Source organism: Jaculus jaculus, chromosome 3, assembly GCF_020740685.1.
Source record: "Jaculus jaculus isolate mJacJac1 chromosome 3, mJacJac1.mat.Y.cur, whole genome shotgun sequence".
NCBI classification, from domain to species: domain Eukaryota; kingdom Metazoa; phylum Chordata; class Mammalia; order Rodentia; family Dipodidae; genus Jaculus; species Jaculus jaculus.
Genome location: NC_059104.1, coordinates 165,307,549 through 165,333,338, shown reverse-complemented (window position 1 = coordinate 165,333,338; position 25,790 = coordinate 165,307,549). Strand labels below are relative to the sequence as shown.

At 42.0% G+C, this 25,790-nt stretch overlaps 1 protein-coding gene across 2 annotated transcripts in view; it reads right to left on the bottom strand.

Annotated features, from left to right (window-relative positions):
- Window positions 1–25,790, bottom strand: part of Rsf1 (remodeling and spacing factor 1) — a 130,048-nt gene that overhangs the window by 37,963 nt on the left and 66,295 nt on the right. For both annotated transcript variants that reach the window (XM_004656241.3, XM_045146445.1), the window contains exon 5: window positions 21,578–21,732. In XM_004656241.3, coding sequence (XP_004656298.2) covers window positions 21,578–21,732 — 155 coding nt within the window. The remainder of the gene's footprint in view (window positions 1–21,577; window positions 21,733–25,790) is intronic.

Genomic DNA, 25,790 nt, shown 5'->3' with positions numbered 1-25,790 from the left:
AGCTAAAATTTAGAGACTTGTGTCTCAGCCTTTTACATTGATCTTTGGTGTTCTATATAACACTAACATTAATATAGCTCAAATAATATATGCAGGTCTACGGGGTGACTAAAACATATGAGGTAAAATGCTACCTAAAATACTTTCAGAAGGCTTTGTCTTATAAACTGAGATATATCCCTTGCAAGTCACTGAGCATTTCATGTCACTGAGGTCACATGAGCAGACAGAAAATGAAAACAGAAAAGTGCCCACAGCTCTGCTGCCAAAGGCAGCACTACTAATGCTTTAGGGGTTTTCCCTCCTTGTCTCGGATACATTTTTTGTTCACAAATTTGGAGCCAAGTTCCATTTTTTCACTGAAACTTTAGCACTCGGTAGAGAGCAGGGTGCTGCTGATTACAGGCATTCACAACCTAGATGGTTTTGTTAATTTCAAGAAAATGTATATGACAACAGTATCTACTCTAGGTCCCCTATATTACATAGATATGTTTACATCAGTATAGAATTAAATCGTAACAGAAATTTAAAAAGGGGAGGCACAGGATCTCACATAGCTCAGGCTGGCCTTCGCTGTGCAATACAGGATGACCTTGAACTTCTGGGCCTCCTGCTTCCACCTTAGTGTGCAGGGATGACAGGTATGCATCACCACGGTTAGATTATGCAGTGCTGGAGATGGAACCCAGCTTCGCTCAGGGGACAGAAACATTCTACCAACTGAGCCACATCCCTGGTCCCAAAATATGAACTTTTAAATGCACTACACGTCAGGGCTGGAGAAATAGCTCAGTGGTTAGGTGGGCTTCCTACACAGGCATGAGGGTCTGAGGGGGCCTGACACTGAATTCAAAACTCTAGATCCCATGTAAAGAGCTGGATATGTGGCCACATGCACCCCAGTCTAGCTGGGGAGCACAGACCAAAGAATCAAAAATCTCTGAAATAGTGAAGAGTCTCCAGCTCAAAACCAAGACCATGCTGGCCACCACGCCTTTAATCGAAGCACTGGGAGGTAGAGGTAGGAGGATCACCATGAGTTCAAGACCACCCTGAGAGTACAAAGTTAACTCCAGGTCAGCCTGGGCTAACCTACCTCCCCCCCCCAAAAAAAAAAGCCAGGCGGAAGGAAAGGGTGAGCATGGAGCAAGATACCCCATGATCCACACTGGCCACTGGAGGCAAGCAAGCCTCACCATAGGTGCTCATGTGGGCAGCTGCAAAGACATACACGGGGCATGCACATGCCATGCTACACACACTTACACATGCAAAATAATAGTAGTAGAAATAACAATAATAAAGCACTATAATTGGTTAGAAAAGATCACTCAGGTATGTAATCATTTCCCATATATTTAAGAGGCACGAGATATTTATTTGTTGATTCAACAGAAACAGGAGGAGGAGAGTAAGTGTGGACACACCACACAGCGTCTTGACACTACAACGGAATCCTGATAAATGCGCCACTTTGTGCATGTGGGGAAATTGGACCGGCAGACTTTGCAACAAGGGCCTTAAGGGTTGAGCCATTTTGCAGTCCAAGGGGCATGAAATTTTACATATCAAAACTAGAGAAATAGCCTGGAGTGGTGGTGCACCCCTTTAATCCCAGCAGAGGTAGGAGGATTGCCCTGAGTTTGAGGCCACCCACAGAAGACATAGTGAATTCCAGATCAGCCTGGTCTAGAGAGCAAGACCCTACCTCAAAAAACAAAAAGCAAACAACAACAACAAAAAAAAAAACCCAGCCAGGTGTGATGACGCATGCCTGTAAGTCCCAGCACTCGGGAGGCAGAGGCAGGTGGTAGCATAAACTTTTAATCCCAGCAGTCAGGAGGCAGAGGGAGGAGGACGGTTGTGAGTTCAAGACTAGACAGGGGATGATAGAGTGAACTCCAGGTCAGCTTGGACCAGAATAAGACCCTACCTCAAAAAAAAATTCATATTGTAGCAGAAATATTTCTCCACAGGCATAGAGTTATTTAAAGGAACTGTATCTATTGTAGGCTTTCAAAATTGGTTTTTAAAAATTTATTCAGCAAATATTCATCGATTTCCTATTGTGGGCTTCCTAAACCAACCACAGAAGATCACTGTGTTAATTAACAGTGGTACATATTTCCAGCTGCCTACACATTATCTAACTTCTTTCATACCAATGTAATTCTGGTGAAGGCACTTGCCTCCTCAGGCACCTGAGAGCGATGGGGCATATGATCCAGTTATGGTCAATGAGGTATGTGAGAGAGACGGGACTTGGCTGATTTGAGCCTTGTGCCCTTTCCCTTCCTTGTGACCACACTTGGCACAGTACCTAGAGAAGGAGCAATCAAAGCCACATGAAAAAAGCCACAGACTAGGAAAGGTTCTTGATGGCTTCATGAAACTACTATATCAGACCAAGACTTACCATTTGAATTTTTTGGTATTTTTTATAAGAGGGAAGGAGGGAGGAAGGGGGAGGGAGAGTTGGCCCGCCAGGGCCTCCAGCCAGTGCAAATGAACTCCAGACACCTGCATCACCTTGTGCATCTGGCTCATGTGGGACCTGAGGAGTTGAACATGAGTCCTTAGACTTCACAGGCAAGAGCCTTAACCACTAAGCGACCTCTCCAGCCCTTAATTTTCTTTTAATAACAAAAATACTTTAAGAGCAAATGCAAGCCTTACTTTTCACTTTTTAATCTATGCATTCTTTCCCATACTCATAAAAATTTATATAGCCACTGAAGTATTTTGGATGTAGCATCTTTTGGTGGCAAAGGGATATCTTATCCCTGATAAAGTTTTAGTTTCTTATATTTCTTTCCATCTATGACAGGATAGGAAATTTAAAATAATATGGTAGTTAACTTAAAGCTATGAACTTAGACTGAGAATGGAAATTAACACAAACACTTCAAAGAGAAACTTGGAATATATTTTCATTTCTTTGTAAATTTATTTGTATGCAGAGAGAAATTAAAAAAGAGAGAAAATAAGCACACCAGGACGTCCAGCCACTGCAAATAAACTCCAGATGCACGCACCACTTTGTGTGGATACTGGGAAATTGAATCTGGGTCATTAGGCTCTGCAGGCAAGTACCTTAACTGCTGAGCCATCTATCTGGCCCTGGATCTTTCCGAATGCTTGAAAAAACATAATCTGACACTCAGCAGTTGTATTTCTGGAGAATATGCTAACATAAAATGACAAAGAAATCTACATGTGAATATTCAAATAGCCTAAATATCCTTCATTGAGGAGAATGGAGAAATTACCAGCATATGGCAATTACAAGAAGTGATACAGATCTCAAACACAATGAGCTGCAAGGGCAAGCTGCAACAGGACAGGTGCAGCATGATACCATTTATAGTAAACCTTTCACACAAGCTGATGTCATATATTGAGGTGGCCACATAAACATACATCAGAACCATTAGCAAATGTGTGAAAGTTGATCAGCGGATTGTAATTACCCTGGAAAGAAGGAAGGAAGAGAGGGATAGCGTGGAAAAGAAAACAGGAAGTGCTATGAAATTTTTTGTTATTTTTAAATATTTATTTATTTATTTATGGTGGGGGGGCAGGGAACAGAAGGAGGGAGAGAGAATGGGTGCATGAGGGCTCTAGCCACTGCAAATGCATCCAGATGCATGTGCCACCATGACCATCTGGCTTACCTGGGTTCTGAAGAGTCGAACCTGGGTCCTTAGGTTTCCTACACAAGAGCTATAACTCCAGCATAGTGCTAAGTAACTTCAGAAAAGAAAACCAATATAAAGCCGGGTGTGGTGGTGGCACACACCTTTAATTCCAGCACTTGGGAGGCAGAGGTAGGAGGATCACCCCGAGTTTGAGGCCACCTTTAGACTGCATAGTGAATTCCAGGTCAGCCGAGGCTAGAGTGAGACCCTACCTTTAAACAACCACCACCATTCTCCCTCCCCCACCCCCAGAAAAGAGGAAGGAAAGAAAAAGAAAAGCAAATTTTTAAATTTTGTTTTGTTTTTTAAGGTAGAGTCTCACTCTAGCCTCGGCTGATCTGGAATTCACTATGTAGGCTCAGGGTGGCCTCGAACTCATGGCGATCCTCCTATCTCTGCCTCCTGAGTGCTGAGGTTTAAAGCATGCGCCACCACACCCAACTAGGAAAAGCAAAATTTGGCAAATCACTGAAAAACAATTATATCAAAATGTTGGTATCTCCTGTTCATCTGAACGAATTCATTCAAATTAATAGATTGATGAGGTAGACAAAGCCTGTAACTTTCACATCACCGACAATGACCAGCTGTGAGACTAGGGTGAATGACCTGAACATTCAAGCCTCTGTAGATTCTGAACTAAAAATAAAAATACCTATACCTAAAGGTTTCTTCTTTTTAATTTTTAGTTTTCAGAGGGAGGGAGAGAGAGAGAACATTAGCATGTCAGGGCCTCAGCCACTACAATCGAACTCCAGACACTCATGCCATCTAGTGGGTATGTGTGACCTTGCACTTGCTTCACCTTTGTGCGACTGGCTTATGTGGGATGTGAAGAGACCAACATGGGTCCTTAGGCTTTGTGGGCAAGCACCGTAACTGCTAAGCTATCTCTCCAGCCACCCCTTTTTTTAATGAAGAACGTGAGACACTTTTACAAAGTGCTGGGTGCTAGTACTTATTATCTGGTTCCCCTCTACTTACCACAAACATTGACCACCTAAGAAATACAGGGCAGGGCTGGAAAGACAGCTCAGAAATGAAGTGCACTTCTTGCACAAGCATGAACGCCTGAGATTACCCAGGTTCAAATCTCCAAAACCCGAATTAAACAGCTGGGCTTGGCCATGAACACCTGTAACACAACTCCCGTTCCTACAGCAGAGGCCCAGGAATATTGGAAGCTTGCAACAACAAAAAACAAAACAAAAACAAAAAACTGGCACGTTTCTGAAACAATAAGAGACTCCCGCTTTAAAAAAAAAAAAGAAGAGAAAAAAAGCAATGGTATGGGACACTTCACATTCCACTCTGGCCACCCCATGAGGTGCCTCAAAGATATGTACACACCACATAGATATAGATCCCCCACACACACACACTCACAGGAGTGCCCAAAAAAGGGGAAGATGCTGGAGAGATTGCTGAGCAGTTATGGTGTTTTCCCTTAAAGCATAACAACCAACTGAAGTTCAATTCCCCAGTAACCACTTAAAGCCAGAAGTACAAAGTGGAATTCCTTTGGGGCACACAATTTTCGTTTTTTTAAAAAATTTTAAACTTATTTATTTAAGAGAGTGAATGGATGTGCCAGGACCTCTAGCCCCTGCAAACCAACTCCAGATGCATGCACCACTTCGTGCATCTGGCTTATTTGGGTACTGAGGAATCGAGCCTGGGCCCTCAGGCTTCACAGGATAGTACCTTAACTGCTAAGCCATCTCTCCAGCCCTGGGGCACCCATTTTTATTCATATTTTCTCTCATCTCTGCTGGGTGTGGTGGGTGGCACATGCCTTTAATCCCAGTGCTTGGGAGGCTGAGGCAGGAGGATTGTGAGTTCAAGGCCGGCCTGAGATTACGTAGTGAATTGAAAAACTGAAGGGGGATAAAAAAGGAAGAGGAAGAAAGAAAGAGAAAGGAAGGAAAGAAGAGAGGCACGAAGGCTCCCTAGAGGCCTATAGGAGCAATTGTTTCCCGCCACCTTTGCTCTGCTCTGCTAATTTTGTCTACAAAACAACTTCTATTCTTCAGCTTTTGCCACTCCTGTCTGTACTTTATAAAATCGGTAAACATCAGCATGCATCTTGGAGGACTACAGTGACTGCGGAACACATTGTGGAAGGCCTGCGGCACATGGCAAGGCATGCTCTCAACGTTGGCTAGTAGGGTTATATTGTACACTTGGAAAATCTTACATTTTTCAAGCCTAATTAAGCATCATTCTAAGTTTACAGTCTTATTAACTGATTCTCTATACATAATTCTCCTGTGGTTTGCACTGTTTTACATAGAGTTTTAAAATAACACTTGTTCCATCCATTGCAGTAGTCTTAAGAATTCCTCCTCTGAGGCAGAATGACAGATTGCTCACTGCAGCACTGAAACATCTGCTGACTGAATGAACAAACTGAAATGTCACCAAACTCCAGCCTAAATGGTGAAAAACAACATCAATGTCTTTTAAAGTATGCTTTATTAACAGAAAGTCTGCTTATACAGACTGAAAGCAAAACAGTATTTAATTTACAGTTCATGTAAGCATATGTGAACAACTTAGAAAAGGGGATTTGGGCCAGGTGTAACATGTATCATACTATAGTACATACTGCTTTGAAAGACAAACTTATAGCCATGAGGTTTTTCGTCAAACCAACCAGTGAAGTGTTAAGTATTTAGTGTTCATGTTTAAAGCTTCTTGGTCTATGTACTTATGTGTTTTTGTCATTAGTATAAACTAGTAAAACTATACAACAGCAAATATTGAGTGCTTGTGTTATAACTGAAATTTCTGTTTTATTTTTCTTTTAAAGAGTGGGAGGGAGAAAGGGGTAAATAAAGAGAGAGGATGGCTGTGCCAGGGCCTCCAGACATTGCAAATGAACTCCAGACGCATGCGCCACCTTGTGCATCTGGCTTACATGGGTACTGGGGAATGGAATCTGGGTCCTTAAGCTTCTCAGGCAAGCAGCTTAATTGCTAAGCCATCTCTCCAGCCCGAAATTTCCTTCTTTATGAACTCATGGTTACTAGCTATCTCTGAAATTGACAACCAGGCTGATACTGCATAGTTAGCTTCTTATTTTTCCCTGTCAATAACTATTTCAATCTTCTTCTGTATCCATTAAGTCTCCAATCTGTCTGATGTGCCCACTTTCAGATGACTAAGCCTTCAATTCCACAGAGAAATCAGAAGCGAGGAGGGAACAATTCCTTCTCATCACCAGACCTATGAGCTACAACTACACAATGGGGACCTATTCTGAGCAAAGGCAAATTCTCCCACCTGCGTTTTGGATGGCATCTCCTGCAGCCTAATCAGTGTCACCATCTCACTTGCTTTAGTGAGGTCTCATTGGGCATAAAGCTGACAAGAAACAGGAAGAACAAACAGTAGCTATACTGTTGAAAGAAGATTATGACAAAAGCTCTTCACAGCTATCCTACTTGGATTCTTAATAAACTTAAGGAAAGCCAGGCATGGTGGTGCGTGCCTTTAGACCCAGCACTGAGGAGGCTGAGGTAGGAGGACTGCTGTGAGCTCCAGGTCAGCCTGGACTAGATTGAGAAGCTGCCACAAAAGCATAAACTAAGCTTAAGGAAAGCCCTACTCTATCTGCAAGTCTCTCTCCCTCACCTCCTGCAGCCTGAGCTCTCTAGCCTCACTCTTCACAAATTAAAATGTTTCCCACTCATTCTACTTTGGTTATGTAGTTCAACAGGGGCCAATAACCTTAATTATTGAGGAGCAGATAGTAAATATTTTAAGCTTTGTAAATCATACTACCTGTCACAATCACCAAAGTTTACTGTTGCAGTATAAAAACAACCACTAACAATTAGATACTAAAAACTAAAATTTTATGGAAGGTAGTTGTGGAGGTGCCTATGATTATCTCTGAGATACTGAGGTGGAAGGATCATTTGAGCTCTTAGTCAAGACCAGCCCAGGCACATACTGAGACCCCAGCTCACCTATTCAAATTTAAAAAACATTTTGCCTACATGCATGGAAGCCAGAGAACTTTGGATATCCACGTATTGCTCACCTGTGTTATTTCGTTGAGACAGAGTTTTTCCCTCAACCCAGAGCTGCTGTCCCACAGTAGAATTTTGATGGGCACTGTATTAAATTTGTACATTGTTTTTAACAAGTGTTACAGTCAGGTTCCCATTGCTGGCAGAAAACACCCGACCAAGAGCAGCTTGTGGGGGAAAAAAATGGTTTACTTTGGCTTATAGACTTGAGAGGAAGCTCCATGATGGCAGGGAAAATGATGGCATGAGCAGAGGGTGGACATCACTTCCTGGCGAACATCAGGTGGACAAGTGACAGGAGAGTGTGCCAAACACTGGCAAAAGTAAGCTGACTATAACACCCAGAATCCCACTGCCAACAACACACTGCCTCCAGGATGCTTTAATTCCCAAATTGCCATCAGCTGGGTACCAAGCATTCACAACACCTAAGTTTATGGGGGATACCTGAATCAAACCACCACAGCAAGATAGTCATTTTCACAATATTCATTCTTCCAATCCATGAAAACGGGATGTCTTTCCATTTACTACTGTTCTTTAATTTCTTCCCTGAGTTTTTCATTATAGAGGTCTTTCACTTCCTTTGTTAAGCTTATTCCAAGGTGCTTTTGGGGCTAGGGTGGAGGGGACAGACAACAGTGAATTCATGCCGTATTCTCATCCTTAGGTGTTGGCTTCACTTAAACATAATTACCTCACAGATGAAATACTGCTGGAGAGTTAGGGATTCAATGCAGTGAATGGTGGGAGGAAGATAAACATAAGAGTTTACGGATCAACCTGTAAGAATTATGACAGTTAATCTGAAAGATACTTGATGACTAAAACTGTGAAGAGCTGAGTGACATTGAAATTTCAAGAAATTGTGGCCTGCTGATGTGAAGCTATATATAAAAATATTGTTTGTATTTTTTCAACCAAACCTTTTTTTGTGTGTGTTAGTATTAAAAAAAAAAAAAAAACCCAAAACAAAAAAACACCTGGATTTACAAAAAGAATGAAACTTTACATATGAACTACAACTGTAAATATTCTTGTTCTTAGTGAATACATTAATGGCAAAAACTGTGATTAGAGCTGGACATGGTGGCGCATGCCTTTAATCCCAGCACTTGGGAGGCAGAGGTAGGAGGATCTCTTTGAGTCTGAGGCCACTCTGAGACTACATAGTGAATTCCAGATCATTCTGGACTAGAGTGAAACCCAACGGGGGGGGGGGGGGGGGGGGGGGGGGGATGATCAGACTATTAAGGCTTTTGAATCACTTTGAAAGCTATAAAGTCAACATATTAAAAATTATGAAAAAACTTTAGCAAGCAGTTCAGTAGTAAAAATACATTCTTGTACAAAATGATACTTTACCTGTAGTATTTCATTCATTAAAAAAATTATTTATTTAGTGTTAGAGAGATGTCTGTGCAGTTAAAAGGACTTGCTTGCAAAACCTGATGGCCTGGCTTCAATTCTCCAGTACCCACATAAAGCCAGATGCACAAAGTGGTGCATTTCTCTAGAGTTTGTTTACAGTGGCACTGAAATCTAGGTGCCCACTATCATTCTGTCTGTCCGGGCTTGCCTAAAATAAACAACAATATTTTAAATATTTTATTTTTATTTATTTGAGAGAAAAAGGCAGACAGAGAGGGAATGGGCACACCAGGTCCTCTAGCCACTGCAAACAAACTCTAGACCTAAGTGCCACCTTGTGCGTCTGGCTTATGTGGGTCCTGAGGAGTCGAACCTGAGTCCTTTGGTTTTGCAGGCAAATGCCTTAACCACTAAGCCATCTCTCTAGCCCCCCAAAATATTTTAGAACAAAAAAAGTATTTATGAGAGAGACAGGTAAAGTATGGGTGTGCCAGGGCCTCATGCCACTGCAAACTACTGCAGACCAGGAGGTATTCCAAAAATGCACCTTTAAACACAGAGCACTCTCCAGCCCTGTGACAGTTCATTCTGGTCAGAAAATATTTAATACATGATGAGTGATTCTGGTACTGGGATATAACTGAAGAAAAAAAAATGAAATGTGTATGTCAGTATGGCTGATACAATACAATAAAATAAAATAGGCTACCAACCTTTGCACAATGTATAGTGTAAATGGGAATGAGAACTATAGAGGGCTGGTAATATGGGAAAAGTGTATTTACTCTGTACTTCTGGATTTAGGCTCCAGGAAAGGATTCACCAAAAAAGTAAATTTATTTTTGTTTTTTTGAGGTTCTTGCTCCAATCCAGGCTGACCTAGAATACACCATGCAGTCTCAGGATGGCCTCAAATTCAGTGATCCACCTACCTCTGCCTCCCAAGTGCTGGGATTAAAGGCAGGCACCACTATGCCCAGATAAAAGGTAATGATTTTGTAAAGATCTAAAGGACAGAACAAGTCAGACAGACACTGAGGTTAAGATTTTTAAGTATACAGAAACATATTCCAGATAGCAAATAGCAGTAATACATGAGAGCAAAACCTAGCAGAGAAGGCCAAATCCAGCTTGTCATTTGTTTTAGGTAATTAGTTTTTAAAAACTTTAAAGCTGGGCATTCATGGTGATATACACCTGTAATCTCTGTTATCAGTTCAAAGCTAGTCTGTGCTCAATGATAACTTCCTGGCCAACCTGGACTACATAGTAAGACTGTTGTCTAAATGTAAACAAGTACTGGGAAGATGGTTCAGTGGTTAACAGCACTTAAGGTTAAGTGTGAGGTGCTCCCTACCTCCTGAGACTATCGTGTTTCACCTCAAAGCACACATGAAAGTTGGGCCAGGCCACTCATGGCTATACTAGTCTGGGGTTGGGAGGTGGAGACTGGAGAACTGCTGGGTTTCCACAGTGGGGCCCTTTCAGGTTGAGGGAGGGACCTTGTCGCATAGAAATATGCAAATGAACAATACAAGAAAAAGCAGAGAGTTGAAGAGCTGGCATAGTAGCTAAGACACTTGCCTGCAAAGCCAAAGGACCCAGGTTTGATTCCCTAGAACCCACATAAAGACAGATGAACAAGGTGGCATATGCATCTGGAATTCAATTGCAGTGGCTAGAGGCACTGGTGTGCCCGTTCTCTCTCTATCTGCACTTTCTCTTTCTCTCATAAATAAATAAATAAATAAATGTATTTTTTTAAAGAGAGAAAAAAGGAAGAACCAGTGGGGAGAAGTGTAAAAAGAGAAAAATTAAAAAAGGAAGAAATGGAGGAGGAGGAAAAGAAATAATTATAACAACAATCCAGAGCTAACAACTTCTAATATTCACTTTTAAATATGGACAGCAAATTCAAAATTTAAAAAAAAAAAGTCACATAAACCTGGGCCTGATGCAGAGGCCAGAGATGGCAGACTCTTAACTGCAGCTATTTGGGAAGTTAAGACAAAAGGTTCACAAGTTCTAGGCCAAAATAGGCAACTTAAAGAGTCCCTGTTTCAAAATAGTAAGTAAAACAAGGGCTGGGATGTTGTAGTCCAGTGGTTAGCTAACAAGCAAGAGGCCCAAGAGTACATTCCTAGTACCACCAACACACACACACACACACACACACAGAGAGAGAGCGGAAGTATAACTCAGCTACAGTATGTGAGCCTAGAATGAGTCAGAGCTTTGGTTTAATACCAAAAAAGAAGGAAAGGAATAAATTGTGTGTTCTCACAAAAAAGGACATAAATGTTCATAGCTACATTATTCATAAAGCCACAAAATATAAATAACCCCCAAGTCCAACAAGTGACAAAAATACAATGGAATATTATGCATTCACGAAAAATATTCTACTTCATATAGATGAACCTTGAAAACCCATTCAGTGAAAGGCATCAGACAAAAAAGGATATTGTTTTATTTAGCTCATAAGAAATGTCCAAAAGAGGGCTGGAGAGATGGCTTAGCAGTTTTGCACTTGCCTGTGAAGCCTAAGGACCCCTGTTCGAGGCTCGATTCCCCAGGACCCATGTTAGCCAAATACACACGGGGGCACACACATCTGGAGTTCGTTTGCAGTGGCGGGAGGCCCTAGGGCGCCCATTCTCTCTCTCTCTCTCTCTCTCTCTCTCTCTTTTTTCTCTCTCTCTCTGCCTCTTCCTCTCTCTGTCACTCTCAAATTAATTAAATTTTTAAAAAGAAATTAAAGAAATGTCCAGAAGAGACAAATCTAAAGTAATTCTCCAGTTTCTAGGGGCTGGAAGAAGAGGGAAATAGTGAGTGGCCACCATATGGGTAAAGTTTCTTCATAAGTAGCTAGAAATGTTCTAGAATTGGTTATGGTTGTTATTGAACACCATGAATATGTGAGTACACTTTAAAAAGCGGAATTTTATCTTGGATCTTTTAAAACACAGCATCATTGTACAAGACAAAAGAACTATATTTTGGAACCCAGTGGCTTTGCAAACTGTCAATCTGCAGATTCTACTGTCTACTAGAGATTCCCAAATGATGCTTTCTTATCTGTTAACATGTAGCATATGGTTTAAAAAATTAGTTTTATTTGTATTAGTTGGAAAAAGCATTAAAGTGAAGGTCAATTGAGTTTTTATCTCAAACTCTGTTTTTCTTAGAAGGTGGTTTTTCACTTTTCAAAAAATATTTTTATTATATTTGCACACCAATGTGAGAGACAGTGTATGTGGGGGGGGGGTGCCATGGCTTCTTGCCACTGCAAACAAACTCCAGATGCAGACGCCTCTTTATGCATCTGGCTTTATGTGGATACTAGGGAATCAAACTCAGGCTGGCAGGCTTTGCAAGCAAGAGCCTTTGACAGGTAAGCCAGCTCCCCAGCACCCCCCTTTTTACTTTGTGCTACATTCTTAATTACAACATATTATATAACATATAGCTAAAGTGGGTATTAAATTCTACTCTGTTCCATAAGCACAATAACTTACAGGTGATAAACCACTTGAAATCACACACTGAAGCTTGAACAGCCCTAAAAGGGTCCTAACAGACACTTGAACACCAACCATAGTTCGGGAGTAACAATTCAACACACGTTGAGGACTGTAAGCATGGTGCTACCACTGACACTGCTCAATCCTAACGAAAGGGCATCAGTAAGAGGGGATTTTGGAGGCACACTAAGGCTTTCCACAGCAGATGGGAAGAGGCAGCATCCAAGGGAGAGAGTAGCATGATAAACCAAAGAAGGAATGGCCACAACACATGGAGAAAAGAATAAAGGGATCTGGGTGATAGGAAACGTTAGGCAAGGGCAGGAGATGAAACTAGGAACACCAACTGAGGCTGGGCAGAGATTATGAATGCTAGACTATTCCAAATACAGTATTTACTACCTTTCAAAAGCCAATTTAATTATTAAGTTGGAAATTTTTCTTTTTAAAATATTTTACTTATTTATTTGAGAAAGAAAATGAGAATGGGCATGTCAGGGCCTCTAGCCATTACAAACAAACTCCACACACATGAGCCTCTGTGTACATCTGGCTTATGTGGGTTCTGGGGAATCAAACCTGGGTCCTTAGGCTTCATAGGCAGGCTCCTTAACTGCTAAGCCATCTCTCCAACCTCTAGTTGGCAAATTTTCTAGACAATTTTATTCCATTCATGGATTGTGGCCCACATTAATAGGTAACATATTTCTTTTTGACACTTATTTTAGTGATAACAACATCTATGCTATCCTTTGACTAGCATCTGTTTTTCCTTATGCATGCTTGAATTTTTAAATATTCAACCACACATTAAATTTAGTCACCTTTTACCTTGCCACTCTAACTCCATTAAGACTAATATTGTTTATAGCCTTCCTACCAACTCCACCCATAAGAAATGTTTACTAATACCTGACTAATAAAACCATCAACCATGTCTCACCATGGAACACACAACTATAACAACTGAGACAATCAGGCTTTGGGGGCTTAGCTACTCCTCCAAGTGACATCAAAATGCAGACTCAAAAGCTCATCGGGACTCTAGACAGGTGGCAGCAGCTCATTAACCATCTCTGTGACCTACTTACATCAGTCTTTGTCTTACTTCCACACTTCAGAGAAAAAAAGATTAAGAATATACAGCAGGTTCCCCTTATCTGAAGTTTTGCTTCTTTGTTTTGTTTTGTTTTTTTTGAGGTAGGGTCTCACTCTAGCTCAAGCTGACCTGGAATTTCACTATGTTGTCTCAGGGTGACCTTGAACTCAAGGTGATCCTCCTACCTCTGCCTCCCGAGTGCTGGGATTAAAGGCGTGTGCCACCACGCCTGGCTGAAATATTTTTAAATTTTTATTTATTTACTTAAGAGAGGTGGGGGAAGAAGCAGATAGCGCAAGTATGGGCATGCGAGGGCCTCCAGCCACTTTAAACCAACTCCAGATGCATGAACTACCTGTGCATCTGGCTTAACATAGGTCCTGGGGAATCAAACCTGGGTCTTTTGGCTTTGCAGGTAAGCACGTTATGTGCTAAGCCATCTCTCCAGCTCCTAGTTTTGCTTCCTTTCTTTCTCTCTCTCTCTTCCTCTTTCTTTCTTTCTTTTTTTTGAGGTAGGGTTTGACTCTACTCCAGGCTGACCTGGAATTCACTATGTAGTCTCAAGGTGGCCTTGAACTCAGGGTGATCCTCCTACATCTGCCTCCCACGTGCTGTGATTAAAGGTGTGCACCACCACACCCAGCTTGAAGTTTTACTTTCTATTGCTTCAGTTAAGCACAGTGAAGTAGAGTCTTTAAACAAGACAGATAAGGGCTGGAGCATAGTTCAGAGGGCAGGGTGCTTTCTTAGTATGCATGAAGACCTAGATTCAATACCTAACACAGGATACACCAGATATTCAGGCAGTACCTGGGAGATAGAGGCAAGTAAATCAGGAGTTTAAGGTCATCCTCAGCTACAGAGAGAGTTTGAGCCTAGTCAGCCTAGGCTACGTGTGAGACCCTGTCATTCACTCATAAATAAATAAAAATAGGTGGGTACGGTGGAACAGTAAGATATTTTGAAAGAGAGCAAGGGACATACTTATTCACAAACTTATTATTGTTTACCACTTCACATAATTATAAATTAAACTTTATCTGTACTAAAAAAAAAATCCAAGTATTTTTAATATCCAGCTCTTGAGAGGCAGAAGTAGAAGGACCATAGTGTGTTTGAGGCCAGCCTGGGACTACAGCATGAGTTCCAGGTCAGCCTGGGCTAGAGTGAGACTCAACTTCAAAAACAAAAAGGGGAGGCTGGAAATAAGACTTAGTGGTTAAGTGATTGCCTGTGAAACCTAAGGACCCCGGTTTGAGGGTTGATTCCCCAGGATTGCAATGGCTGGAGGCCCTAGTGTATCCATTCTCAAACAAAACAAAAAACAACAACAACAACAAAAATTCAGCCTGATATTTATTTAACTCCCCTGGCTAAAATTATAATTAGTACACAGACAATGTGTAAGAAATATCTGGGGGCTGGAGAGATGGCTTAGTGGTTAAGCACTTGCCTGTGAAGCCTAAGGACCCTGATTCGAGATTCGATTCCCCAGGACCCACGTTAGCCACATGCACAAGGGGGTGCACGCGTCTGGAGTTCATTTGCAGTGGCTGGAGGCCCTGGCGCGCCCATTCTGTCTATCACACTCTGCTTGCAAATAAAGAAATAAAAATATTTTTTTAAGACAGGTATGGTGGCACATGCCTTTAATCCCAGCACTCAGGAGGCAGAGGTAGGAGGGTCGCCATGAGTTCAAGTCCACACTGGGAATACAGAGTAAACTCCAGGTCAGCCTGAGCTAGAGTGAGACCCTGCCTCAAAAATATGTGCGTGTGTGTACTTTTTTGGTTTATTTTTATTTATTTGTTTGAGAGTGACAGACAGAGAATGAGGCAGAGAGAGAGAGAGAGAGAGAGAATGGGCGCGCCATGGCTTCCAGCCTCTGCAAACAAACTCCAGACGCGTGCGCCCCCTTGTGCATCTGGCTAACGTGGGACCTGGGGAACTGAGCCTCGAACCGGGGTCCTTAGGCTTCACAGGCAAGCGCTTAACCGCTAAGTCATCTCTCCAGCCCTGTGTGTACTTTTTTAAAGTCATGAAAATGACAATATGGATTGGGAGCTGGAGAGATGGCTCAGCAGTGGAGAATACTTTCTGTGCACACACGGAATGAAGGAGACTAAGGGGGTGTCTGGAATTCAATCCACAGGAGCCTAATAAAGAGATGGGCATAACCATTTGTAACCCCAGTCCTTGATGGGGAGGGGAGACCACAAATACCAAGAATCTTCTGAGCTCACAACAAAGAAAAGGTAAAAAACAAGTGCCAAGCCAGGCATGGTGGCACACGCCTGTAATCCCAGCATTCAGGAAGCTGAGATAGGAGGATCACCATGAGTTCGAGGCCAGCCTCAGACTACATAGTGAGTTCCAGGTCAGCTTGCACTAGAGTGAGATCCTACATCACAAAAAAATAAATAAATAAAACAAGTGTCAGAGCCAACAAGAAACTCTAGTTATCAGAGCTGGAGAGATTGCTCAGCAAATAAGGCATTTGTCTGCAAAGCCAAATGACCTGGGTATAGTTCCCCAGTACTCACATAAAGCCAGGTGCACAAAGAGGCACATACTTCTGGAGTTTGTTTGCAGCAACTGGAGGCCCTGCCATGTCCATTTACTCTGTCTCCCTTATCTCTCTCCTTATAAATAAATACATAAAATAAAAATGGTCTAGGGAGAAACCCCAATTAGCAAACCACTTGCCTCACAAGCATGAGGACCTGAACAGTACCAGGCATGGGGGCACACACCTGTGATCACAGCACTGCACAGGCAGAGGCAGGAAGATTCCCAGCGCTTGCTGGCCAGCCAGTGTAGTCTAACTGGCTAATGAGACAACCTGCTGACAATATCCAACATGCACATTTGCACACTCATACACACACGCATGCACGTGCACATATACATAAAAAACAAAATTAGGGGACTGGAGGAGATGGTATAGTGGCTAAGGCACTTGCCTGCGAAGCCCATGAACACAGAAGCCAAGATGCACAGGGTGGAGCATGCATCTGGAGTTTGCAGTGGCTAGAGGTCATGGCGTACACATCCTTTCTCTGTCTGCCTCTTTCCATCTCCCTCTCTCACAAATAATAATAATAAAAAAAACCCTAAATGTTAAACAAGAAACATTTTCTTGTCAAAATAAAAGAAGCAAAAAACTACCATGTTTATTTCTTTTTGCTTGTTTGACTGAACCTAGGGCATCATGAGCTAAGCAGGTACTCTTCCCGTGGAGCAACACTGCAAGCAGCTCGAGAACACTAACAGATGACTGTTCTCTTCTTTCCCAAGAGTCTCCCTGTCTCTCAGGCCATTTTCTCTTCAGTGTTCTAGAAAACAGCATCAGTATCTGTTGAGAAATGTTTGCGGAAGCAGCACTGTGAAAGCCCTTGGCCAATCTGATGAGATGTGAGGAAAAACCCTCCTGTATAACTCTGCTCTTGACAGTAGAGCCCTCAGCAGAGCCAGCATTGCCAAATGGATCCTTCATAAAACGGATGCTCTAGCAGGCATCCCATGACCTAGGACACCAGCTTTTGTGGTGGAATGAGATCCCCAGGTGAACAACACACACACACACACACACACACACACACACACACACACACACACACATCTGGGAAGAACTACAGATCCCTTTATTTAAAGAACATAAGCTTTAGAAGGCTGAAGGTTCAAATCTACAATATAGTGTGACACATACAATAGGCAAAAGTTATAAATGTCCTACTAACTTTGTAAAGCTGTAATAATAATAGTAGTGACCTTAAAAGCTGCTGGGAGGATTAAGTGTACTGCAAAGAAACAGGATGTTTCTAATCAAAGTTATTGTTATTGTTGAAATCTCCATCCTCTATTCTGAGGCCACACCTAGAAGCTTGGAATTGAAGTTTTACTTTACTCAAGCAATCATTTTACAGTTCTCCTGACCTTTGTTTCTGATAAATACCCTCTCAGATTTTGACTTTAATTGGGTGTAGAAAAAAGCAAACACAGAAATGAATACACAAACCACATAACCAAATGAACTATTATTAAATAACACTAATCCTCAGGAAAGCTACAAAAAAATCTAGAAATTCAGGCTGGAGAGATGGCTTAGCAGTTAAGCACTTGCCTGTGAAGCCTGAGGACCCCGGTTCAAGGCTCTATTCCCCAGGACCCACGTTAGCCAGATGCACAAGGGGGTGCATGCGTCTGGAGTTCGTACGCAGTGGCTGGAGGCCCTGGTGCACCCATTCTGTCTCTATCTGCCTCTTTCTCTCTGTCTGTCGATCTCAAATAAATAAATAATAAAAATAAAAAATATTTAAAAATCTAGAAATTCTTACTACAATCTACTAGAGCAGCGTACATACTTAATTATTATTTATAGATAGGTGGCTTACATATACAACCACCATCAACATTTAAATCATATGATGGAGACAGGAGGGCAATAGTACGGATTTGAACAAAAAGAAATGCTTAACATGTATAAAAATTCTCTCTTAATGGAAGGTTTAATTATTTGTTTTTAAGTGATGCTTCTTGAATATAGGAGATTTTTCATGAACACAATGTTTTCAGGTTTAACCCAAAGCTCTGTAGAAGCAAAAATAAAAGCCTTTAAACCAGGCACACCTTTAATCCCAGCACTAGGGAGGCAGAAGTAGGAGGAACGCCATGAGTTTGAGCCCACCCTAAGACTACTTAGTGAATTCCAGGTCAGCCTGGGCTAGAGTAGGAAAACCCAAAAGCTAACTAACTAAATAAAATAAATAAAAGCCTTTTGTGAAAGCATGACAGGTGAAGCAGATTCCTTCCCTGTCATGGAAGGTATTGTTAATAACAACAAATATTAACTAAGAAGATGTTGACGGCTGAGAAGATGCTCAGTGTCTGTGGTGGTTTGATTCAGGTGTCCTCCATAAACTTAGGTGCTCTGAATGCTAGGTTCCCAGCTAATGATGATTTGGGAATTAACACCTCCTGGAGGCAGTGTATTGTTGGGGGCGGGCTTAGGAGTTTTATAGCTAGCACCATCTTGCCAGTGTTTTGCACACTTTTCTATTGCTGTTGTCCACCTGATGTTGACCAGGTGAGTTCACCCTGTGCTCATGCCATCATTTTCCCCTGCCCATCATGGAGTTTCCCTCAAGTCTGCAAGTCAAAATAAACCCCTTTTCCCATAAGCTGCGCTTGGTCGGGTGTTTTCTACCAGCAATATGAACCTGAGTTTGGATCCCCAGCACCCACATAAAATGCCGGATACAGTGGTATACACTTGCAATTCCAGCGTAGGAGAAAAACTGGGGCTCAATAGTTTGCTAGTCTAGCAGAATTGGTGAGCTCTAGGTTAAAAGACTGTCTCGAAGAACAAGGTGAAGATACCTGAGGTCAACCTTTAGCCTCCACATGTAGGCAGGCAGGCAGGCAGACACATTTCTTTTATATTCAAAAAACAAGGTCTGGGGCTGGAGAGATGGCTTAGCGGTTAAGCGCTTGCCTGCAAAGCCAAAGGACCCACGTTCAATTCCCCAGTGCCCATGTAAAGCCAGATGCACAAGGTAGTAGACACATCTGAAGTTGGTTTGCAGTTGCCAGAGGAAATGGTGTGCCCATTCTTCACCCCCTTCCTCTGTCTCTCCCAAATAAATAAAATAAAATTTTAAGAAAGCTGGGCATGGACTGCACATATCTGTAATCCCAGTGCAGAAGAGGTGGAAGCAAGAGGATTGCTAGAGTTCCCTGATCAGCCGGTCTGACTAAAAAAACAGGGAGCTCCCAGCTCAGTGGGAGACTGAGGAAATTGGACAAAAGAGCAATAGAAGGCATTTTCTCAAAGAATATATACAAATGGCCAATAAGGACTAAAAAACATGTTCAATATCATTACTTATTAGAGACAAATAATGTAATAAGATGCTAACTCACACCTATTATGATGGCTACTTTCATAAGCCAAGAAAACAGTAAGTGCTAAAAATGATGTGAGGGTGTTGAAGTCCTATAGCTGATAGGAATGTAAAATAATGTAAAACTTTATTTAACAGAGAAAGAGGGGAGGGAGAGAAAGAGAGAGAATGGGCGCACCAAGGCCTTCAGCCACTGCAAACGAACTCCAGTCACCTGCGCACCCTCGGGCATCTGGCTAACGTGAGTCCTGGGTATTCAAACCTGGGTCCTTTGGCTTTGCAGGAAAGCACCTTAAACCCTCTCTCCAGCCCAAGAATTCATATTTTTTAAAAAGTTACTGGGGGCTGGAGACAGGGCTTAGTTGAGGCGTTTGCCTGCAAAGCCAAAGGACCTGGTTCCATTCTCCAGGTCCCACGTAAGCCACATGCACAAGGTGGCGCACACATCTGGAGTTCCTTTGCAGTGGCTAGAGGCCCTGGCATGCCCATTCTCTTCGTCTGTCTGTAATAAATAAATAAAAATTAAATTATTTGTGTCGGGGGGACATACAAGAATCTGTTGCCTTTGCAAACATACGCCTGCCTAGCTTTATGTGTGTGGCTGGGAAACTGAACCCAGGCAGGCAGCCAGGCTTTACAGACAAGTGTCTTTAACCACTGAGCCATCTTCCTAGCCCCTGGCTTTTTTTTTTTTTTAAGGTTCTTTCTTTTTTTCTTCTCTTCTCTTTTCTTTTCTTTTCTTTTTTTTAATTTTTTTTAATTTTTTTTGAGAGAGAGAAAGACAAAGGGAACGCAAGAATGGGTGCGCCAGGGACTTCAGCTGCTGCAAACAAACTTCAGATGCATGTTCCACCTTGTGTCTCTGGCTTATATGGGTCCTGGTGAATTGAACCTGGTTCCTTTAGCTTTGCAGGCAAGTGCTAAGCCATCTCTCCAGCCCCTGGCTTTTTGTTGTTGTATGTTTGGTTTTTTTTTTTTGTTTTTTTTGTTTTTGTTTTTGTTTTTGTTTTTGAGGCAAGTCCACCCGACTGGCCTTTTTATTTATTTATTTATTTGTTTATTTATTTATTGATTGATTGAGGGGGGGAGAGTACACACACACACAAGAATTGGGATGCTAGGGCCCCCAGCCACTGCAATTGAACTGGAGAAGCGGGTACCACCTTGTACACATGTGCAACCTTGTGCACTTGCATCACCATGTGCATCTGGCTTATGTGGGACCTGGAGAGTTAAACATGGGTCCTTAGGCTTCATAGGTAAGTGCCTTAACTGCAACTGCTAGGCCTTCTCTTCAGCCCATGTCTTTTCTTTCCACAAAAGACCTTTTATTTATTTATTTATTTTTGTACTTTTTTATGAGAGAGAGAGCAAGAGAGAAAGAGGGAGGAAGAAAAAGATAGATAATTGACTCGCCAGGGCCTCCAGTCAGTACAATCAAACTCCAGACGTGTGCAACACCTTATGTGCATGTGTGAACTTGGATATTTGCGTCACTTTATGCATCTGGCTTACATGGAATCTGGAGAGTTGAACGTGGGTCCTCAGGCTTTTCAGGCAAGCACCTTAACTGCTAAGCCATCTCTCCAATCCTTGACAAAAGATCTTAATCTGCAGCCCAGACTAGCCTGGAACACATAGGAATCCTCCTGCCTCAGCTTGGCAAATGCTAGGATTATAACCACGTACCACCACACTTGATAGCATCCTTAAATTAATAAAATATATTGTTTTAATGATTTAAACATATTTGGTTTACATTTCCTAAATGTTAAAAAGAGCAAACAACATTTCTGCCTTCCATCATAGAATTAAAAACTTTTATAGGAAGGCTCTCAATTTTTCAAATTGAGATAGAAATTCAGGAATAATACATAGATGGGTGGAAGAGTAGAAGGTAGAAGAGATTACAAAACAAAGCAAAAGAAAACACACAAAAAACCTTGTTTAGGTGTTTCTTCCTCTTTTTTAGTTTCCACATCCTCTAAGGTGGGACTTTCCCGGGAAGAGTTGTCCTGTTGGCTAGAGTTTTTCAATAGTACAGGATCAATTTGTGCTTTCAGGAGTGCAAGAGTCTCAGCCAACTCGTTTCGATTTCTAAACAAGGGAAAAAACAAGACAGCATAAAAATCTTTCTCTTCTAAAGAACTTTCTGAATAACACCTATTGGCAACTGGGGGAGGGAGCAGCAAAATAATGAAGAGCATCCAAAACACTGATACAGCCCTAATTAAAGCTGAATTTTAAAACTAAGTATTAAGGTTAATTGTTAAAATATACTATTCCCAAACAGAGATATTGTATTATTTTCCCTACTGATCAAAACAGTAATGAAGTATGCTTTGGTTAAAAACTAAAGTAGGAAGACTTTCAAAATCAAACTGAGGGGCTAGAGAGATGGCTTAGTGATTAAGTGCTTGCCTGTGAAGCCTAAGGACCCTGGTTCGAGGCTCGATTCCCCAGGACCTACATTAGCTAGACGCACAAGGTGGCGCATGCGTCTGGAATTCATCTGCAGTAGCTGGAGGTCCTGACGCACTTGTGCTCTGTCGCTCGCACGCTCTCTCTCTCTCTCCTCCCCCCTTTCTCTCTTGGTCTGTCACTCTCAAATAAATAAATTCAAATCAACAACAATAAAAAAATCAAACTGATCAAAGGTTTGTGCAAGTGTTGGGTCAGTTAGTAAAGTAATTGCCTTTGCCAAGCATGAGGACTTGAGTTTGATCCCCTAATCCACATAAAAAGGGCAGATACAGTGCTGTATGCTTGTAACCCCAGCACTGGCGGAGACAAGTGGATCCCTAAGGTTTGTTGGCCTAATAGTTATGCTTACTTGTTAAAATCCAGGCCAATGAGAGACCCTGCCTCAGCATAAGATAGACAGTGCCTGGAACAACCGATACCTGAAGTTGTCCTCTCACCTCGACACAAGCACATACACTAACATACACACATACATACACAGATACACCAAAATAATAAATACATGTAATCTGTAAAAAGCGGGGGAAAAGCCAGGCGTGGTGGCACACACCTTTAATCCCAGCACTCGGGAGGCAGAGGTAGGAGGATCGCCATGAGTTCAAGGCCACCCTGAGACTATAGAGTTAATTCCAGGTCAGCCTGGACCAGAGTGAGACCCTACCTCGAAAAACAAAACAAAACAAAACAAAAAGTAAAAACTTGATTATGGCTCTTTTAATAAAAGAGTTCTAGCTTTTGAAAGTAAGCAATTTCTTATCTTCAGAGATGATGGCATCTAATATTGTTATATAATTGTTATCCAGAGCTTTCTCTAGCATCCTGACCAAAAGTTACCTTAGATAACAGTTCAAAACAATTCAGCTCGGAAAGGTGGGGTGCAGGAGCAGTAAAGACAAGAGGCTCAGGAGTTAAAGGTCCTCCTCGACTCATAGTGGGTCTTAGGACAGCCTGAATATGAGAACCTCCCCCAACAACAAAAAAAAGAAACACAGCAAAAGAAACATTTGATTTTGTTAAAAAAATATTTTATTTATTTACATATCTGAGAGTGGAAGAGGCAGATATATAGACAGAATGGGCATGCCAGGGCCTCCCGCCACTGCAAACAAACTTCAGATGCATGAGCTACTCTGTGCATCTGGCTTATATGGGTAACTGAGGAATCAAACCTAGGTCCTTAGGCTTCACAGGCAAGTGCCTGAACCACTAAGCCATCTCTCCAGCCCCCCAAATTTGATTTTTCATTGTCATGAGAATTCAGTTTTGATTCGATAGTAGAAAGGCCCCTCATGATGGCTGGGTATGGGGTCAGGGGATGAAGGAAGCAGAAAGCACACCATAAGTGGGGCTGGGCTGACAGTCTCAAGCCACATCACTCTGCCTTTTGGTTAAGACCAAGTAAAATCTCAAGCCCTGCCCCTAGGAGCCCATTTCCTCTGGCAAGGCTTTACCTCCTAAAGGTCGCCAACCCTCTCAAACAGCATACCACTGGGAACCAAGTGTTAAACACAGGTGCCTTTGGCTGACACATTCAAACCATAACTTTGCTGCTATTGCTAATGACTGTTACTATTACTGTTGAGTTTTAGTAACACATGTATCAAATTAGCAGTTTTATTACTCTGTGATAAATACATTATTCTACAGGGAAGTTAATTCTAGGAATTCCACTGACAGTAATCCCAACACCCAGCTACACACCTTCATCTAGAAGAACAAGCTCACTGTCTCAAAACCATGCTAGACTGCTTCATGGGCGTTCTGGCTCCATCCCTTGGAACTATGTAATCCTGCATTTAAACAGTGAATTCACATCCTTAAAAATGACATAAAGTGATCTACAAACAAAACTCAAATTATTTTAATTCTGCAAGTCAATGTGATTATTTGGAGCTCTTCCTATTTAAAATTTTAAATAATAAACTGTTAACAGTGAAATGTAATATTTTGAGTAAGAATTAAGTTTAGCTTATGCATGAAACACCTTGCTAAAACTTTTTTTGAGACAGAATGGGGCAGGGAAGGAGGGGGAGAAGAGAGAAGTAGAGAGAGAGAATATGACTTGGTACACCAGGTCCTCCAGCCAACGTAATCAAGCTCCAGATGCATGTGGACCTGTGTGCATACATGACCTTGTGCATCTGACTTATATAGGATCTAGGGAGTCGAACATGAGTCCTTGGGCTTTGTAGGCAAGCACCTTAACTGCTAAGCCATCTCCCCAGCCCTTTGAGAGTGACAGAGAAAGATGCAGATAAAGAGAGAGAATGAGTGTGCCAGGAACTCCAGCCACTACAAACAAATTCCAGATGCATATGGTCCCCTTGTGCACCTGGCTAACATGGGTCCTGGGGAATCGAGCCTTGAACCGGAGTCCTTAGGCTTCACAGGTAAGTGCTTAAAACTGCTAAGCCATCTCTCCAGCCCTGATTACACAATTTTTATTGAAAACAATACTGTTTTATACAGGAGAAGGATATTGATAAGTGATCCTCTTGGGGCATAAAAAAAGAAAAAAATCCTGGGCTGGGAACCATGCACAGTGGCAGAGTGCCTGCCTACTATGCATTCAATCCCCAGAACTGCACACACACAAAAACAAAAACAAAAATCAAAAAGGGCTGGAGAGATGGCTTACTGGTTAAAATGATTACCTGCAAGGCCTAAGGATATATGTTTGATTCTCAATTACCTACATAAGCCAGGTGCATAAGGTGATAACATGTGCCTGGAGTTCTGTAGCAGCTAGAGGCCCCAGTGCACCCATTCTCTCTGTCTACCTTGTTTTCTCCCTCACACACAAAAAATTAAATATTTTCTTTAAATCCCCCATAAAGAAGACTTTAATCTATAAACTCTATACTTACTGCCTAAAAGTAGAGGTATTCTGGAGTAAGACCCTACCTCCGGGAAAAAAAAAAAAAGGCTTATTTATTTGTACCAGCATGGTGTTTATATGTATTACTTTAAGCACACATGTGTTCAGTGGACAGTTAGGCATGTTCCGTTTTATTGGAGAGAGTCCCTTGTCTGATACTGGCCAGTGACCTTTGAAGGCTTCTCCTGTCTCTGCTTCCTATCTTGTTATAGGTGAGCTGGGACTGGACTATACACAGAGACAGATAGGGAGATAATGGGCATGCCAGGGCCTACAGCCAGTGCAACAAATAAACTCCAGATGCCGGGCGTGGTGGCGCACGCCTTTAATCCCAGCACTCGGGAGGCCGAAGTACGAGGATCGCCGTGAGTTCAAGGCCACCCTGAGAATGCAGAGTGAATTCCAGGTCAGCCTGAGCTAGAGTGAGACCCTACTTCAAAAAAACAAAAAGTAAAATAAAATAAAAAAATAAACTCCAGATGTGCGGTGCCACATTGTTCATCTGGCTTTACTAGAGAATTGAACCAGGGTCGCTAGGCTTTGCAAGAATGCTCCTTAACTGCTGAGCCATCTCTCCAGCCAAAGATTTTCAATTTTCACCTGTGGAAATGATTTGACTAAAAGGTTCTTGTGAGCTGGGGACAAGGTTTAGCAGGTATAAAGCACTTGCACTGTAAGTATAACACCTGAGTTCAGATCTTTAACACCCATACAAGAAATGCTGGGTGAGGGTTGGAGAGATGGCTTAGCAGTTAAAGTGCTTGCCCACAAAGCCTAAGGACTCATCTTTGAC